Source organism: Eubalaena glacialis, chromosome 4 (assembly GCF_028564815.1).
Source record: "Eubalaena glacialis isolate mEubGla1 chromosome 4, mEubGla1.1.hap2.+ XY, whole genome shotgun sequence".
NCBI lineage: Eukaryota > Metazoa > Chordata > Mammalia > Artiodactyla > Balaenidae > Eubalaena > Eubalaena glacialis.
This window is the reverse complement of record NC_083719.1, coordinates 59,166,952-59,187,510: the sequence shown is the minus strand read 5'-3', so window position 1 is coordinate 59,187,510 and position 20,559 is coordinate 59,166,952. Positions and strand designations below refer to the sequence as shown.

The following is a 20,559-nucleotide window of genomic DNA, read 5'->3' as shown; positions in this document are numbered from 1 at the left end:
AAGATCCATCCATGTTGTCACAAATGGCAGGATTTATTTTTTTTTATGGCTGAATAATATTCCTTTATATATGTGTGTCTTCATACTAATGTTGCTATTAGCCTTAAAATCTTGTAATCTAAAGAGCATTTGTATTTTGTCTGAACTCTTTGTTTCACATAGTTTTAAATGTGATATTAATTTCTTCTTCTCCTCTATCTATCCAGCTTCTTGCATTTTATACTACCAGTTATTTGCTAATCTGATTTCTTCTTGATGCTTCTTCCACTTATATCTACTACTTGCTTTGACATCCAGTCGGTTTGGAGTTCAGTACCAACAACTCTAAACTGTGTTAGGAGAGACAAGTACCTATACTATTGCTTTCTCTTAAAACAGCTGCTCTAAAAAGATGGTCCCTGAGGGTCCCTGAGACCATTTCAAGGGGTCTAAGAAGTCAAAACCATTTTTATAATAACATTAAGATGTTATTTGCCCACTTTTGCTCTCATTTTCTCATAAGTGTACAGTGGAATTTTCTAGAGGCCACATGGCGTGTGATGATATCATCACTCTAATAGCTAATGGAATGTGCACTTGTGTAGTCTTGTGTTTTAAAATTTTCTGTCTTATTTTCTAAAACAGTAACTATTGATAGATATAACTCAAATAAACAAAAGCTCTTTGCGTTCCTCAGTAATTTTTAAGAGTATAAAAAAGTCCTGAAACCAAAAAGTTTGAGAGCTACTGGAAACAAAGTGTCCAATATCCTGAAGATCAGTGTGGAATAGGTGAGTATAAGCAAAAGACAGGTGTGGATGAGCCAGTTTCCTCCCATTCAGTCTTCAAGCCCCTGAGAGACTTGGTTTAAGGAGGGCACACAGGATAATGCTTATCTGGGCAGTCACTTCAAAGTACCTCACTACAGATTCAAAGTACAATTATTGGGTTGGCCAAAAAGTTCATTCGGGTTTTTCCGTAACATCTTGCGGAAAAACCCAAATGAGCTTTTTGGCCAACCCAATACAATAAGTACTTGATGAATTGACATTTCTCAGGTCTAGCTTACTTATAATTATTCACAAAACAATCTCAGTCCTCCATAAGTAAGGGAATTTGGGTGGAACTTACTCCCAAATTTTACTTCTTGATACACCATTTCACTGTAAACAGGTAAGCGAATTCCAAACTTAAAGAATGGTGTTGCTCCTTGGCCATCAATTTATACCTTCCAACTAAAGGACTACTAGGTATCTAGATAAACAACCCAAGTTTTGTTTCTCTTTTCGGGCGGACTCACAACTGATAAGTAATGATGTGAATATAAATGTGGATAACCACGCTGTCACCTCCTAAAAAAGGCAAACTTATTTACCTCAAGTAAAGCAACAGTTTTCTCTCAAAGAATATACATTGCAAAGATAGACTCTTGTGTACTTTGAGCTGATTAAATTGACACAAAGTATAAAATCTAAATGATTGCTAAAAAAAAAGTTTTCTACTGTTTTTGTATTTTCTCCTCTTTCTGTTTCTTCCTACAGGGTGTCCATAGAGTCATTTAAGCATGGAGTCCTGAGAGAACAACTAGCTAACTTGGCCACAAGGCAGAAGAGCCTTTTACTTGTAGCAAAAAAACAGAAAAAAATAAGCCAGAAAATTCAGATCTATAAGAATGTTACATCTTTGTCTGGTCTTAGTTTCAAGAAGCTGCCATTGAGCTCAGAAATCTCTAATGAAAAGGACAGCCAAGAGTTTACCAGTCTGGAAAATTCAGTACAGCCCCAGTCAGGTTCATTTTCTCCTGTCAGCCTTGTTTGTGGAAGCATGCAGGAAACACAGTTGTCTTGGGAAATTTGGCATGACAACCAAAATACCAACACTTGTCTAAATTCAAAGACAGTGAGAAGGGAAGAATTTTCTGGAAATGAACTGAATTCTAAACAAAGTGTCAGTGACTGTACCTTAGATAGATTATCAAAATCCAGACTTTCAGATGGCACTAAGAAGATTAAATTACAATCCCAACCTATTTCTTTTATTGCTCAAGCAGAATATTCACAAAAAGAAAATGATCTTACAGATACTACAGCCAAAGGGCATGAGTCCTTTAGTCCTTCAGCAGTAACTGGCACATTAAAGATTTCAGAAACCGCAAGTGTATTTGCCCACAGTGATGCCAATCCATCAACTGTTATTTGTGATCAGGCTCTTTCCAATTGTGATCCAAAAAAAGGAAACAGGAAAACAGCTTCCCAGCAACCACATAGGGGGACATCAGAATCCCTGGTACATCAAGGGATTGATGTCTTTGGCAGTAATACGGGGCATCAGGTGAAACCTTATCTTAAAAAATCAGCTCTTGCTGTTCGACATGCAAATGATAGTCAGAGCTCCTCCTCCTCTGGGTCTGGCCGTCAACATACTATAAAAAATCCTTCAAAATACAGCACAACTCCTAAAAAGAAATGTATGCAGATAAAGGATCTGATATTGCTAGGAAGAATTAATCCGGGAAATAATATTCTGGAATTCAAAACACAGGTATCCTTTTTTTTTCTCTAAAATTATGTAAATTTTATAAGTGAGTAAATGTTGCTGTCACATAGTGTTTAGCTCTAATTAGGGGAATAGGGTTTGGCTGGGCTTCTTGAATGGAGAGATTTAACCATTATATCTTAGCAAGTGAAATCATGCTTCTAAAATTGCCCTGTACATTTTAGTCACAAGCACCTTTAGGCTCTCAGACCAGAATTAGTCAGTTTTACTGCAGCAGGAAGGATTTAAGAACAAAATAAAAAATAATAAATTGGAGCTGTGTTTGGTTCCAAAGTTTTGGGAACTACCAGTGTGTACTGCTAAAGCTTCCCCTAATAAGGGTTAAGTATAAACTCATCTTCCATAGTAGCTCAATTTAGAAACAGAAAGTGACTTAGAGTTTGGGTAAATATAACTCAATTAAAACAATATCACATATGCATAATAACAGAAGAGGAAAAAAAAGGTTCTGCTAGAAATGCCTACAAAGGAGGCTTCCTTTCCCTTTTCCCCCCATTCAGTTTTTGAAAGAGGATATAAGAGTGGCAAAGATTGCAGGGTCCTGGAATGCTGCTTTGCTTGTGGACCAATCCAACAGAAAACCAATCCAAGCTAATTGGAATTTAATCTAAATGACCCCTTTTTTCAACTCTTTCCACTTCTGGATTATAAGACTTTTCCTAGTTAATAAGCTTTATTTATAAGTTAGGAGCAAAAAAAATTTAATTTTAAAGCTCCAAGCTATAGTATAAACACTAGATTAGCAGCTTGATCTCAGATCCCTTGATGTTCCTGTTTGCTTGCCTGTCAACCAATTTATTGCTAAGTAGTACCTACTTCACATTAGCCAAAGCAACTCAAATTTCAGTTATTAATTGGTTACATTAACTAAAATTTTGACAGCTGTGGTTACTTCTCTGGATCAGCAATGATAAAATTCTAATATGATTTTTTTGTATTTCAGCTATTTTTAACAGCTTTATTGAGATACAATTGATATACAATACACTACACATATTTAAAGTATATAATTTGACAAGTTTTGACGTATGTACATACGCAAAGTATAAAATCTAAGTGATTGCTAAAAGAAAAAAGTTTTCTACTGTTTTTGTATTTTTTCCTCTTTCTTCCTACAGGGTGTCCATAGAGTCATTTAAGCATATTGGTCTGTAGTTTTCTTGTATTGTCTTTGGTTTTGGTCTCAGAGTAATACTGGTCTCACAGAATGAATTCCAAAGTGTTTCCTCCTCTTCTATTTTTTGGAAGAGTTTGTGAATTGGTATTAAGTCTTTTTAAAATGTTTTCTAGTAATCAGCAGTAAAACCATCTGTACCTGGGCTTTTTTGTTGTTGTTGATAGTTTTTTGATTATTAATTCAGTGTCTACTTTTTATAGTTTTTTTTTCAGATTGTCTATTTCTTCTTGAGTCAGTTTTGGTAGTTTGTATCTTTCTAGGAATTTGCTCATTTCATCTAATTTATTGGCATACAGTTGTTCATAGTGTCTCTTATAGTCCTTTTTATTTCTATAAGGTCAGTAATAATGTCCACATTTTCATTTTTGCTCTTAGTAATTTGAGTCTTCCCTCTTGCTTTTCTTGGTTAATCTAGCTAAAGATTTGTCAATTTTATTAATCTTTTCAAAGAACCAATTTTGATTTTGTTGACTTTCTCTATTTTTCTATTGCATGTTTTACTTTTTTCCACTTTAATATTTACTATTTCCTTCCTTCTGCTTGCTTTAGGTTTAGTTTGCTGTTCTCTTTCCAGTGTCTTTCGTGTAAGTTTAGGTTATTGATGTGATATCTTTCTTCTTTTTCAATATAGGCATTTACACCTATAAATTTCCCTCTAACCCACTGCTTTTACTGCATCCCGTAAGTTTCAGTATGTTTTGCCTTCATTTTCATTCATCTCAAAGTATTTTCTCATTTACCTTTTGATTACTTCTTTAACCCATTGGTTATTTAGGAGTATGTTGTTTGAGTTCCACGTAATTGTGAGTTTCTCATTTTTTTGTTATTAATTTCTAATTTCATTCCATTGCTCTTAGAGAACATACTTTGTATTATTTTCGTCCTTTTAAATTTTCTGAGACTTATTTTGTGGCTTAGATAGTGTATAGCCTATGCTAGAGAATGTCCCATGTGTACTTGAGAAGAATGTATATATTCTCCTATCATTAGGAGAAGTTTTCTATAGATGCCTGTTCAGTCTAGTTTATAGTGTTGCTCAAGTTTTCTCTTTCCCTTTTGTGATATTATTATTATATATATTATTGATATATCTGTAAATGTTATAAACCCAATAATTCATTGTTACAATTATTACTTTATAAAATTTTGTGACTTTTAAAGAAGCTGAGGAGAAGAAAGGAGAGCAAGTTTATATTTATAACTTTTGATATTAACCTTCTTATTTATCCTTGCTGGTTCTCTTCATTTGTTCCTGTGGATTTGAGTTACCATATGGAGTCATTTTCTTAGCCCAGTAGAACTTCCTCCACCCACCTCCTTTGTGCTTTTGCAAATATATATGTATTATATCCCTATTGTTTTGTACAATTGTTTTAAAAATCAGTTAAGCAAAGAAAGAAGAAATGTGCGTTTATACTGTCTTTTATAATATGTGATTACTTTTACTGATGCTCTTTGTTTTTCCATGTGGATTCATATTATCATTTGGGGGTCACTTGATTTCAACCTGAAGAACTTCCTTTAGTATTTTTTGTAAGGCAGGTCTGCTAGCAACAAATTTTCTCAGGAGAGGTCTTTACATCACCTTTATTTTTGAAAGATTTGCTGAAAATAGGATTCCTGGTTACAGGTTTTTTTTTTAAATTTATTTATTTTATTTATTTATTATTTTTGGCTCTGTTGGGTCTTCGTTGCTGCACGTGGGCTTTCTCTAGTTGCAGCGAGCGGGGGCTACTCTTTGTTGCAGTGCACGGGCTTCTCATTGCGGTGGCTTCTCTTGTTGCAGAGCACGGGCTCTAGGCACGCAGGCTTCAGTAGTTGTGGCACGCGGGCTCAGTAGTTGTGGCTCGAGGGCTCTAGAGCGCAGACTCAGTAGTTGTGGCACACGGGCTTAGTTGCTCCGCGGCATGTGGGATCCCTCTGGACCAGGGCCCGAACCCGTGTCCCCTGCATTGGCAGACTGACTCCCAACCACTGCGCCACCAGGGAAGCCCTGGTTACAGGTTTTTCTTTGTGTACTTTGAGTGTGTTATTCCACTGCTTCTGGCTTTCATTGTTTCTGATAAGAAGTCAGTTGTTAATCTTTTTGGGGTTACCTTGTAAGTGATGAGTCATTTTTCACTTGCTTCTTTCAATAATTTCTTATTATCTTTGACTTTCAGTATTTTTACTATGTATCTATTTATGGCTCTCTTTGTGTTATCCTTATTGGAAGTCATTGATCTTCCTGAATATGTAGATTAATGTTTTTCAATAAATTTGGGGAATTTTTAGCCATTATTTCTTCAAATATTTTTTCTGCTCCTTTCTCCTGTCCTTTTGGTGCTCCCATTATGCATATATTGATGTGCTTAATGATGTCTCACATTTCTCTGAAGCTTTTTCATTTTTCTTCACTCTTTTTTCTTTTTCTTCTTCAGCTTACATAATCTCTATTGATCTCTCTTCAAGTTTACTAATTCTTCTGACATTGAAAATCTGTTGAGCCTCTCTATTAAATTTTTCATTTTAGTTATTGTACTTTTCAACTCCATAACTTCTTTTTGTTTCTTAATAAATTGTTTCTTTATTGATACTTTCTGTTTGATGTGATATTGTTATCATACCTTGCTTTACGTCCTTAATTATGGTTTCCTTTAGTTCTTTGAACATGTATATAAACGGCTGTTTTGAAGTCTTTGGTCATTCTCACAGGCAGTTTATGTTGTTTTTTCGTTAGTTTATTTTACTGTATGTGTCATACTTCCTGTTTCTTCACATGTCTCATAATTTTTTGTTGGAACTGGACATTTTAGATATTTTAGAGTAGGTAATGTATTGTAGCAAGTCTGTATATTGATCCCCATCTTTTCTTATGTTTGTTATTGTCCCCAGGCTAAATATCTGTGCCATGGCTCTGGAGCTTAGGGCAGGAACATGGCAACTTCTCTCTGAATGATACCCCTGCTTTAGGATCTGAGCATTTAGTGGAAAGGGGCACACTAGCCTCTTGCCTTTTCAACTTGCCTCTCCTGACATGAAACCACCACCTTACAAGCCAGGGCAAGTGTGAGCAGGACCCCAATAGTCTCAGTAGCACCTTGCCAAAGGTAGAGACTCTGTCTCACCAGTACAGGTTAAACAGAAGAAAAGAACCCCCACCTCTTGGCTGCACTTGCCCACAACTTGGACTTAGCAACAGATAGCTGAGGCAGGATGAGAAATATTTATGTCCTACCCCTACCAAGAAGGTAGCCCTCTGACTGGCAGTTTTAGGGAGAGAGAGTGCAGTGCTCTTGGCTGTAGCAGTCAAGGGGAGTCTCCACCTCACTGTGGGGGGAGGAAGGAAGCAGTCTTGGTTCAAATATCACTGTTTCTCACATTTTTTAAACCTAATTTTCATAGATTTTGTTGAATAGATGTGTCTTCACTTACTGCATGCCCTTATGACCATTTTTAGCAACTTAAAAATTTTTTTAATAGTTCTTACCTGGAAGTGGATCCTCATACCGTCGTGCCAGAAGTCAATTCTAGAATACTACGTTCAATGTGACTTTTTATATAGTTAGTTTAAATCTGTCGTGTGGTATTTGTTTTCTATTTCTCTTATCTCTCTTTGTTCCTTTTTTCATCTTTTTGTGCTTTATCCCCTTTGTTCGTTTATGAGCTGTAACTTTCTCTCTTTTTTTTTTTTGACCACACTGTGCATCTTGTGGGATCTTAGTTCCCCAACCAGGGATTGAACCCAGGCCGCAGCAGTGAAAGAGCCGAGTCTCAACCACTGGACCGCCAGGGAACTCCCAGCTATAACTTTCTATTTTAGTTCTGCCTTTAGAGTTTATGGTATCTGTTTTTAACTTCTCACAATCTACCTTTAAGTGATATTATACCACTTCATGTATACTGTTGGGTGGGCCAAAAGGTTTGTTCATTTTTTTCCTTAAGATGGCTCTAGTAGCACTTAGTTGTCTTTAACTTCATTTGAAACAGTTTTGTTAGATTGTATGTGACAGCTGTCATATCAGTGTGCATTTAAAAAAAGACTTATCAAAACGTGAATTTTTGTGTAGCCATTTTAATATTGAAGGTGGAAGAAAAAAATCAACATTTTCAGCATATTATGCTTTATTATTTCAAGAAGGGTTAGAACACAACTGAAATGCACAAAAAGATTTGTGCAGTGTATGGAGAAGGTGCTGTGACTGATCGAATGCATCAAAAGTGGTTTGTGAAGTTTCGTGCTGGAGATTTCTCGCTGGACGATGCTCCAGGGTTTGTTGAACTTCTTGAATCTCTGGTTTTATCATTGCCTCAAATTTGGAAAAATTTCAGCCATTATTTCTTCAAATATTTTTTCTTCCTGTGATGATCTTATTTTTAAATTCTCTTTTCTCTGTGGGTTTTTTATGCCATTTCTATTCCTGTGTCTTTGAATTCACTAATCTTTTTGTTTGCAGTGTCTAATCTGTTAATCTCATCCAGTGTATTTTTCATTTCATATGTTGTAATTTTCATCACTAGAAGTTTGATTTGAGTCTTCTTTTATATCTTCCATGTCTCCATGTAACTTTTGGAACATGTGGAATATGACTATAATAACTATTTAATGTCCTTATCTGCTAATTCTAACATCTTTGAGAGTTCTCAGTCATTTTCAATTGATTGCTTTATCTCCTCCATACGGATTTATTTTCCTACTTGTTTCTAGGCCTGTTAATTTTTTATTGGATCCCAGAATTGTGAAATTTATCCTGTTGGATGCCAGATATGTTTGTATTCTTAAAAATATTTTGGATATTTGTTCTAGAATATAGTTAATTTACACAGAAACAGTTTGATCCTTTTGGGTCTTGCTTTTACAATTTGTTAGGCAGGATTGGAGCAGTGTTCAGTCTAAGGCTAATTATATCCCACTACAGAGGCAAGACTCTTCTGTGTACCTCCCAATGCCCCATCAGTTTTGAGGTTTTTCTAGTCTTACCATTGGGAACAGGTGCTATTTCTGCCCTTTGAGAATGCCAGAGAATGCCATTACCTCTAATTCTTTCAAGTAGTTCTTTTCCCAGGCTTGGGTAATTTCCTCACACACATGGCCAATCACAGCTCAGCGGAATACTTAAAAAGGACCCCCTGAAGATCTGCAGAGTTCTCTCTATATATATTTCTCTCTTCTTCAGTACTCTGTCCTGCAAACTCTAGCCATCATGCCTCCCTAGACTATGCTCTGTCTATTCAACTCAGAGAATCCACGGGTTTTGCCTGGATGCACTCTCCCTGTACCATGACCTGGAAACTCTCAAGGCAGTGAGTTGGGACAATTGTAGGGCTCACCTCATTAGTTTCTCATTTCTCAGGATCACTATACTTTGTTCCCTGATGTTTGGTATCTTGGAAACCATTGTTTCATATATTTAGTTTGCCTTTTTTTTTTTTGGTTGTGTCATGTGTTAAGGTAAATCTGGTCCCTGTTACTTCATCATGGACAGAAGCAGAAGTTCACATATTTCAGATATTTTTTAATCCTAATTTTTGTATTATTTTTCACCTCAGGAGACAACCCATAAAGCCAGTGTTTTATTGAATGGCAAAATTAAGGTAGAAAATGGTCAGATTTATCAAAACCCAGTCATCTGGCTCAAGGATCTTCTAGGAGCTGACAGTTACGTGACCTGGAATTATGCTTGGAGTAAGGTGAGTCATTCTTAAGTTTATCTTTAACTTCATATTCAAATGGAAAGGTACATATTTTTTGATGATAAAACTATTTCCTTTTTTTAAGGAATTTGAAAGTTCTCCAAATTAGTTTTGTCCTCATGCATCCCTTCTGCAATATGCTACATGCTTTCTCCCACAATTCCTATTTGCCAGAATTCCCCACAACAGGATTGCACAGCTAACTGAGCCTCTCCTTCCTTGTTCCTCACCTAGTCTCAGAAAATTGAATGCCCCTGATCTTCCCCTCTTGTCCCTGCCACCTCACCTCCACAGTGATTGCAGGTCCCTGTGACTCCACATAGAAAATTTGGAACCACTGGTGAATTGATAACTTAATTAATATGTTACTAGTATTCTGATAAAATAAAGCAAAATTTTCCCCTAAAGACGAAAGTTATGATAAAGGGGCCTAAGATACACAGAAGTTATGGTGCACTTTTATGTTTGAACATAGTCTTATCCATGAATTGCTAGCCTCCCAAAAAAAATTTCTGAATTTTTATTCAGACTTCCCAGACTTAGTGGTCTCCCCCTCAGTTCTGTGTTCTGAGTTATAAGCCCAGTTTAATAACCAATTTGAAGAGTATCGATGACTGACACCCTTGAGGTCCAGTGATCAGCCACCTCCAGATGTCCTTGGCACCCCTTCAGGGAACAGTATTGCAGTGATTCACCCAGGAAAGTGTGAGTCATCAGACAGTCACCATTACTGTTTCACAGAATTGCAAATACCTTCAACCTCCACTAACCATTACAGTAAGTCTCAGTGCACCAGTAATAGAAGGTGGTTTCCTCTCGTTTCTTGTTTTTTTTTTGTTTGTTTGTTTTTTTAAATTTTTATTTATTTATGGCTGTGTAGGGTCTTCGTTTCTGTGCGAGGGCTTTCTCTAGTTGTGGCAGGTGGGGGCGACTCTTCATCGCGGTGTGCGGGCCTCTCACCATCGCGGCCTCTCCTGTTGCGGAGCACAGGCTCCAGACGCGCAGGCTCAGCAATTGTGGCTCACGGGCCCAGCCGCTCTACGGCATGTGGGATCTTCCCAGACCAGGGCTCGAACCCATGTCCCCTGCATTGGCAGGCAGATTCTCAACCACTGCGCCACCAGGGAAGCCCTCCTCTCGTTTTTTGTCCAACTCAGCTCTGCCCACTCTCCTTCCTAGCTCCTATCTCAGTCTTGGACCCTAAACTCTGCATTCTGGTCTCCTAGACCTCTGTTGCAGGTGCTTCCAGAACAGTGTTTCAGTTTCTTCACTTACATGAGCACATTTTAAATTTTCTCTGCTTTATATTATAGTCTCTCTGTGTTCCTTTTTTCCTGTATTATTATTTTTTTTTATTTCCCACCACTGGAGTCATCAGGCCATCTACTTTCAATTCAACCTGCCTAATCCTTTCCATGGATTCATAAATCATATTTGCATATTAGTAATTAACATTATACCCATGGAAATCCCTTTTTATTACAAAGTTTCTTAAATTCATGATAGATGATATTGTTTTGCTGAAACTGAATCTATGCTCACAGTGTGAATATGGTACTAATTGCTGTAGCTTAGGTTCTTTTGAGCTTAACATGCCTGTGGCCCACTGATGATGACTCAGTCCTCCCACTCTTTTTCTCTATTGGAACTACTGCATTTTCTGCTTTTGAATAGCTGGCTGTGATATCATTTGGCTCTCACTCTGTACTTATATGCCTCATTTACATATCACATTGCCTCTGGTCTTTTCTCATTAGCCATGTCAATTGGAGTCATATTGTTTAACATCTATGTGATAGTGAAGCCAGATACAAATGTGGGCACTAAAATTAGGGCAATTCTTGAATATAAGATACTCATACAGATTATCTGAGCAAGCTTAGATTTTTTTTTTTAAATTATCCTAAAAATGGAAATAGTTTCAAAAATTACTGTAGGACACTCATGTACTTCTAGTAAATACCACCAGCTGAGAAACACTGCCCCAGTGGGTTTGTTTACAATTTTTTAAAGCCTCTTTTAAAATTTACCACAGTAACCTCTACCCCTCTTGTCTTGGGGTAACTCCTGAATTCACAGTCACTTCTTGATAGGAGCTTTTTGCTACCTCAGTAAATGTGAACATTTCTACCGACTAGTTCCTAGTACAGTGGTGGTTCTATAGAGCCAGGACTGGTTGGTTGTCGGGCAAGAAATGCCAGAAAACTAGGTCTTGTCCTACATCAGACAGAATGACACAGCCACTAGACACGGAGATGACTCATACCTCGTACCCAAGCAGCTGAGCTGCTGTACAGCTTTGCCGAGGGAATCCTCATGCGTACTCCACTGGACATCACTTACTCCTCTTGCCGCTTCAGTCTCCTGAAGTGACCTAGTGCCTGTTCAGTTTGAGGTCTATTCATTGTTATCCTTGTTCATTAAATCACTCCTACCTTGTGGAAAATAGATTTTTAACTCAGTGGATTTTCTTAAAGCTGTGTTCTTTGAATGTGTGAATTATCCCTAGTGATATGTCTGGGACCTATGGGGTCTCATGACCTCTAAGGATACTAAGGTAAAATTTTACCCAGCACTAACTGATAAAAATATACTTTAAATCTGAGACATAGGTGAAAACATACTGAGCCTACACATTGATGAGTGCATGAGGTGTGTTGGATATTGTCAGGGTGATAATGTGAACAAAATCCATTCTTTCTTCTTTTTATATACTTGCAGGTAAACTTTATTATTTCTGAGGTGTAGCTGATTTCAGCTGTACAACATAGTCATTCAAAATCTTTACAGATTATACTTAAATTTATTATAAAATATTGGCTATATTCCCTGTGCTGTACAATATATCCTCATAGCTTATTTATTTTATACATAGTAGTTTGTACCTCTTAATCTCCTACCCCTATCTTGCCCCTCCCTTCTTCCCTCTCCACTCTGGTAACCACTAGTTTATTTTCTCTATCTGTGTCTGTTTCTGTTTTGTTACATTCATTCATTTTATTTTTTAGATTCCACATATAAGTGATAACAGAGTATATGTCTTTCTCTGTCTGACTTATTTCACATAGCATAATACCCTCCAGGTCCATCCATGTTGTTGCAGATGGCACGTTTACATTCTTTTTTATGGCTGAGTGATATTCCATTATACATATATACCACATCTTCTTTATCCATTCATCTGTTGATGGGTGCTTAGGTTGCTTTCATATCTTGGCAACTGTAAATAATGCTTCTATGAACATTGGGTGCATGTACCTTTTCAAATTAGTGTTTTTGGTTTTTATTCAGATATATACCCAGGACTGGAATTGCTGAATCATATGACAGTTCTATTTTTAGTTTTTTGAGAAACCTCCATACTGTTTTCCACTGTGGCTGCACCAATATACATTCCCACCAACAGCATACGAAAGGGTTCCCCTTTCTCCACAGCCTTGCCAACATTTGTTATTTGTGTTCTTTTTGATGATAGCCATTCTGACAGGTGTGAGGTGATACCTCATTGTGGTTTTGATTTGCATTTTTCTGATGATTAGCAGTGTTGAACATCTTTTCATGTGACTGTTGGCCATCTGTATGTCTTCTTTGGAAAAATTTCTATTCAGGTCTTCTGCCCATTTTTTGACCAGGCTGTTTGTTTTTTGATATTGAGTTGTATGAGCTGTTTATACATTTTGGATATTAACCCCTTAATACTTGCAAATAGTTATATCATTTGCAAGTATTTTCTCCCCTTCAGTAGGTTGTGTTTTCATTTTCTTGATGGTTTCTTTTGCTGTACAAAAGCTTTTAAGTTTAAGTAGGTCCCATTTGTTTATTTTTTATTTTGTTTCCTTTGCCTTAGGAGACAGATCCAAAACAATATTGCTCTGATTTATATCAAAGCGTGTTCTGCCTATGTTTTCTTCTGGGAATTTTATGATTTCCAGTCTTACATTTAGGTCTTTAATCCATTTGGATTGGTATATGGTATGAGAAATGTTCTAATTTCATTTTTTTACATGTAGCTGTCCAGTTTTCCCAGCACCACTTATTGAAGAGACTGTCTTTTCTCCATTGTATATTCTTGCCTCCTTTGTCCTAGATTAATTGACCATAAGTGCATAGGTTTACTTCTGGGCTCTCTATTCTGTTCTGTTGATCTGTGTGTGTGTTTTTGTGCCCGTACTGTTTTGATGACTGTAGCTTTGTAGTATAATCTTAAGTCAGGGAGTATGATTCCTCCAGCTCTGTTCTTCTTTCTCAAGATTGTTTTGGCTATTCAGGTCTTTTGTGGTTTTATACAAATTTTTAAATTATTTGTTCTAGTTCTGTGCAAAATGCCATTGGTATTTTGATAGGGGTTGCATTGAATCTGTAGATTGCCTTGGGTAGTATGGTCATTTTAACAATATTAATTCTTCCAGTCCAAGAACATGTTTTTCTTTCCATTTGTTTGTTTCATTTTCAGTTTCTTTCATCAGTGTCTTACAGTTTCCCAAGTACAGGACTTTTACCTCCTTAGGTAGGTTTATTCCTAGGTATTTTATTCTTTTTGATGGAATGGTAAACGGGATTGTTTCCTTAATCTCTTTCTGATGGTTCTTTTTTTTTTTTTTAAATACATTTTTATTGGAGTATAATTGCTTCACAATGCTGTGTTAGTTTCTGTTGTACAACAAAGTGAATCAGCCATATGCATACATAGTTCATTGTTAACGTATAGAAAGGCAACAAATTTCTATATATTAATTTTGTATCCTGCAGCTTTTCTGAATTCACTGATGAGCTCTGGTAGTTTTCTGGTGGTGTTTTTAGTATTTTCTATGTATAGTATCATGTCATCTGCAAACAGTGACAGTTTTACTTATGTGTTTCCAATTGGGATGCCTTTTATTTCTTTTTCTTGCCTGATTGTTGTGGCTAGGACTTCCAATACTGTGTGAATAAAAGTAGCAAGAGTGGGCATCTTTGTCTTGTTTCTGATCTTAGAGGAAATGCTTTCAGCTTTTCACCATGAGTATGATGTTAACTCTGGGTTTGTCATATGTGATCTTTATTATGTTGAGGTATATTCCGTCTGTGCCCACTTTCTGGAGTGTTTTTATTATAAATGGATGTTGAATTTGGTCAAAGCTTTTTCTGCATCTATTGAGATGATCATATGATTTTTATTCTTCAGTTTGTTAATGTAGTATATCACATTGATCGATTTGCAGATATCAAAAAATCCTTGCATCCCTAGGATAAATCCCACTTGATCATGGTGTATGGTCCTCTTAATGTATTGTTGGATTCTGTTTGCTAATATTTTGTGAGAATTTTTGTGTCTATGTTTATCAGTGATATTAGCTATAATTTTGTGAGGTTTTTTTGTGATATCTTGTCTGGTTTTGGTATCAGTGTGATGCTGGCCTTCTAGAATGAGTTTGAAAGTGTTCCTTCCTCTGCAGTTTTTTGGAATAGTTTGAGAAGGATAGGTGTTAACTCTTCTCTAAATGTTTGGTAGAATTCACCTGTGAAGCCATCTGGTCCTTTACTTTTGTTTGTTGGGAGTTTTTAAATTACTGATTCAATTTCATTGCTGGTAATTGGTCTATTCAGATTTTCTATTTCTTCCTAGTTTAGTGTGGGGAGATTGTACATTTCTAAGAATTTGTCCATTTCTTCTAGATTGTCCATTTTATTGGCATGTAGTTGTTTGTAGTAGTCTCTTAAGATCCTTGGTATTTCTGTGGTGTTGGTTGTAACTTCTCCTTTTCATTTCTGATTTTATTGACTTGGGCCCTCTCCCTTTTTTTCTTGATAAGTCTGACTAAAGGTTTATCAATTTTATCTTTTCAAAGAATCAGATTTTAGTTTCATTGACTTTTTCTATTTTTTTTTTTTTTTTAGTCTCTGTGTCATTTATTTCTGCTCTGATCCTTATGATTTCTTTCCTTCTACAAACTTTAGGTTTTGTTTGTTCTTCTTTCTCTAGTTCCTTTAGGTGTAAGATTAGGTCATTTATTTGAGATTTTTTCTTGTTTCCTGAGGTAAGCTTGTGTCACTATAAACTTCCCTCTTACAACTGCTTTTGCTGCATCCCATAGATTTTGGATCATCATGATTTTGTTTTCATTTGTCTCTAGGTATTTTGTTTTTCTTCTTTGCTTTCTTCAGTGAACTGTTGGTTGTTTAGTAGCATATTGTTTAGCCTCCACGTGTTTGTGGAGATATTTTGCAGTTTTTTTCTTGTAGTCACATAGTGTTGTGGTTGGAAAAGATGCTTGATATGATTTTAGTCTTCTTAAATTGATTGAGACTTGTTTTGTGGCCTAGTATGTGATCTATCCTGGAAAATGGCCCGTGTGCACTTGAATGTGTATTCTGCTGTTTTTGGATGAATGTTCAAAATCCATTGTTTTTAAATGTTAGTTGTTTGGAGAAATGACAGGTGGCATTCAGTGGCCTCATCGCTCTTTTTCCCTGGCAAGTGAGGAGGCTTTAGCATACTGAGTAGGCCAGGTCTGTTCCATTAACATTACCAAGCTTTGTTTAGTCATAGGATTGAGCTAAAAGGCTGCCTAACCATTCTGTATTCCTTAGGCCTTCCTCGCTCTGTTCAGTAACAAGCATTTACTGAACACTCAGGATGTGCTAGACAGCATGCCAAAAGTATATATTATCATATATATTATCTCCTTTACTCCTCACAACTTAAAAATCTGGAGATACTCATTTAACAGATGCACAAACTCAGGCTCAGAGAATTTAAGAATTTTGCTTAAGAGCTGGGACTTAAGAGTTTTTTCCTAGTATTGTCAGGCACTGTATGAAGAGCTAGAGAATAAAAACTAATATAATACAGATCCTTCCTCAAGGAGCCTATAGTTTAGTGGAAACGGACACATTAATACATAACTTCCTTTAAGTGGGGTAAGTGCCTTGACAGAAATAAGAGCACAGACTTTATGGGATCCTAGAAGAGGGTCATTACTTGAGCTTAGCAGTTATAGGAAGGCATCCTGGAGGCAGGGATGTCCAAGTTGAGACTTGCTGGTTTAACCATAGTGAACCTAGCTTCTGGGAGTATATTATTAGACTGCTCTAGAACTAAGTCCGGAGGACGCAAAGACCATTGGTCTCAGAACATTTCTGGCAGGTGTTTGCCAGTCCTCCTCAGTCCAGCCCATTTGTATGTACATATTTCTAAGCTCTGACCGTTTGGGCTGATAAACAATAACTAAGTTAAAAAAAAAACCAAGAAAAATAAAAAAACTTTGATGTATAGACCTAAAATGCAGTTAATCTAACCAGTTGTGTATCTGATTTCTTGAAAAGTACCATTTTACTTTTATGACTTAATTTTATTAATGCAACATTAATTTTTTAAAGTTATAAAGTAGCAGGTGCTGGATTAATATTTGTTGAATAAGTGAACATATGAGAGAATTAATGATACATATCAGGGATCAGCAATTTTTTCTGTAAAGGACCAGATAATACATATTTCAGGCTTTGTGAGCATATGGTCTCTGTCAAAACTACTCCATACTGTTGTAGCATAAAAGCAGCCATAGATGTTAAGTAAATGAATGGGTATCACTGTGTTCTAGTAAAACTTTATTTACAAAAAAGATGGCAGCCCAGATTTGGCTGTGGGCTAGTTTGCCAATACATAATGTACAACAATCAATACTTTACTGGAGTTACAATTTGCAGGAGAAAGGTGTATTTGCTTCTTATAAAATATATGATTTTGAAGTTCTGTGTTTAATTATGTGCAGGTAACATACCGGGGGAAGGAACTTTTAAAGTATATTTCTGAGGAATTACCCTTGCCTCCAGACCCAAACTTGGTACCTCAGCAACATCAACCTTGTCTTCCAGGTATGTGCAGACCAACACCTGTTTCTTAGTTGTGGGAAAAACACACCCACATCTGCTGAGAAGGCATTGCACTTGTCTTTTTATTTTCCATTCAGGTTAAATTCACATGACATTCAAATAAACATTTTTTTTTTTAATTTATTTATTTTTGGGTGTGTTGGGTCTTCGTTTCTGTGCGAGGGCTTTCTCTAGTTGTGGCAAGCAGGGGCCACTCTTCATCGCGGTGCACGGGCCTCTCACTGTCGCGGCCTCTTGTTGCGGAGCACAGACTCCAGACGCGCAGGCTCAGTAGTTGTGGCTCACGGGCCCGTTTGCTCCACGGCATGTGGGATCTTCCCAGACCAGGGCTCGAACCCATGTCCCCTGCATTGGCAGGCAGATTCTCAACCACTGCACCACCAGGGAAGCCCATCAAATAAACATTTTAAAGTGAACAATTCAGTGGCATTTAGTACATTGACAGTGTTTTACAACCACCAGCTCTGTGTAGTTCCAAAACAGTTTCATCACCCCAAAAAGAAACCCATACCCATTCAGCAGTTACTTCCCATTCCCCACTCCCTCCAGTCCCTGGGAACTACCAGTCTGCTTCCTGTCTGCATGGATTTGCCTAGTCTGAATATATTATATAAATGGAATCCTACAATATATGACCTTTTGTGTATGGCACCTTTCACTTAGCGTAATGCTTTTAAGGATTATCTACATTGTAACATCTGTCAGTACTTCATTCCTTTTTATGGCTTCCATTGCATATATATATAAACCACAATTTACTTATTTATTCATCCTTTGATGGACATTTGGGTTTCCACTTTCTGGCTATTGGACATAGTGCTGCTATTAACAGGTGTATACATATATTTGTTTGGATACCTGTTTTCAGTTCTTTTGGGTGTATACCAAGGAGTGGAATTGCTATATTATATAGTTATTATATGTTTAACTTTTGGGGGAACAGCCATTACTATTTTCCACAGCAACTGAATCATTTTACATTCCTACCAGCAATATACAAGGGTTCCAGTTTCCCCACATCTCCACCAAAACTTGTTATTTTCTTTTTTTTGTTTACAGCACTCCATTTAAACACCATTTAACTTAAATTCTAGAAGAATGACACCTTCCTTCACAATTCCTTTCTCTGAATCTGTGATGTGCTTACTTTAGGTAGATTTTTTTAAGTGTCATGTAAAAGGGGAAAATGGTATTTTTTTCCTTCCTGTGGGCATGATTTGGTTAGTTTTCCATATTTTCTAAAAATAGATCCTAGATACTAGAATTAAGTCTTTGCTTGTTAGGGTACACTAATACACTTCATCTAATGGAATAAACCTTCAGAAAACTGAAGAGAATGTGGTCTTCACCAATCAGCAGCCGATTTTGAAGTTATTGGAAAGGGCGGCACACATTTATGAAAAGCAGACAGAACTAATGTTATATCACCCTTCTCTGCTGCAGTGCACCCTCTTTTTCCCCCAGTTTCCCTGTCTTAGACCAGTTGGGGACAATATATGAGGAGAGGAGGTACAAAATAGAAAATGATAATTCTGTGACAACTAGAGTCAGGAACCGAACAGGATTACTATCACAAACCCCTAACCAGGGGTTTCCCAGGGTTACTCCTTTCCTTACAACAAATCCCAATAATTCAAAGTACTTTCCTAACTTTATACTGAATTCACTCTAACCTTTGTCTCAAAAACTGGCTTCAGATTAAGATGCATTTTCCCCAGTTTTCTAAGGATAGCCTCAAAAGTATTTTTCATCATTTTGGGGAAACACATAAAATAAAACAATTGTGGGGAAGTTAAAGGGCTTAAGAAACTGGAAGGAGTTGTAGTAATTCATGGTCTTTGGTTCCTTACCTAATCTAATCTTAGAGATAGGCCAAGGAACCTGAGTTTTTAGGAGTGATTCTTATGCAGCCAGCCTGACTGTTGACTTTGAATGACTAGTAGTATCTGATTTCTTATGCAGGTAATAATTTGAAAATTCTTAATATTCAACCCTTCAGTTTGATTCCAAAGCACACCCACTCTTGTGCTTGTACACTCAAGCTCTCTGTCTCTCTGTCTCTCTTGTCTCTCTCGTCTTTCTGTCTCGTGCACGTGTGCACACACACACTTGAAGGAAAGTCAAGCAAACCCTTTCTCCTAGTTTCTATCCTTAAGAGTCAAAGCAGAAATATAGGTTCTTCCTCATATCAGAAAGGATATCTGCTCCTCAGATTTTCTAGCTCCAGGCACGTATTTCCAGCCCCAGCCATGCATCTTCTTCCTCAGAGGGCTCACAGTTCCTCTGCTAAATGAGCATGAAATAAAAAATGGGCTCTGAATTGCTGCTTCTGTTGCCTGCAGTATAAACAGTTTCTTGTTACTAATTTCTGTCCAGAAATCCTGAATTTTCTTTCCTTTAGATATTTCAGAAAATGTTAGTGCTAATTTGAGAACTGTGGAGGCGCCAGTATGCCAACCAGCATCTTGCTACCTTGATCTGGACCTAGGAATCTATAGACAGGTCCCTGCAGGCATCCGTAGGCTGCTGTTGAAGTTTTGTTGGAACATCCTTGATTTAGGATTCTTTTGTACCTGGTTTTGTGGTACCTGACAGAAATCCAAAGACCTGGTAAGTTAGAAAAATGTAAAGTCTCTAACCTTATTACAAGCAAAGCATTCTGGAGAGAATCTTTTCCCCTCTTCTGCATATCAAAATGTGGTCATGGAAGTTGTGGCTCTGACACCATAGAGACCATAAAGTCTAAAGGAAAAACATGTCCACGTGGATTTAATTAGCCTACTTCAGATCATGAACATATCTGTTCTCTGATGCTTTTTGATGATCACACTCTTCAGAATACTGTTTTTTGGAAATAGTGGACTAGGAAGAGATATTTACATTTCCCATCACTAGGATGACCATGTATCCCCATTTGACCAGGGCAGTCCCTAATCCAGCAAAGTTATTAGTACCACTCCCTTTCACTTTCAGACATGCCTTGTTTAGATGACCTAGTACAGGAACCAACCAAATAACTGTTGGAAAAAATGAAATTTGGACAAGGTGAAAAAAAAGAGAGAGAGAGAAACTTTCAGTTTTATTTAAGTTTTTAACTGTATAGTTTCTAGCATACTATTGTGTAAATAGATAGTTAAATCTTACGTATATCACTCTATATTATAAATAATTGCTGGTTACCTAATCTTAACCCCCTGATAGACTGAGAAGATCTTTGAGTTCAGAGAGATTTTTGTGGGCTCTTGCTTCCTATTATATTCCCAATGCCTGGCATATAGTAGCTTCCAAGTAAAAGTGTTCAT

The 20,559-nt window shown here is 36.9% G+C and overlaps 1 protein-coding gene across 1 annotated transcript in view; it reads left to right on the top strand.

Annotated features, from left to right (window-relative positions):
- Positions 1 to 19,849, top strand: part of ANKRD31 (ankyrin repeat domain 31) — a 115,688-nt gene extending 95,839 nt beyond the window's left edge. Inside the window, exons 22-25 of the mRNA XM_061187916.1 lie at positions 1,521 to 2,520; positions 9,242 to 9,382; positions 17,137 to 17,239; positions 19,659 to 19,849. Of these exons, the coding sequence (XP_061043899.1) occupies positions 1,521 to 2,520; positions 9,242 to 9,382; positions 17,137 to 17,239; positions 19,659 to 19,849 (1,435 nt within the window). The remainder of the gene's footprint in view (positions 1 to 1,520; positions 2,521 to 9,241; positions 9,383 to 17,136; positions 17,240 to 19,658) is intronic.
- Positions 19,850 to 20,559: the final 710 nt, after the last annotated feature.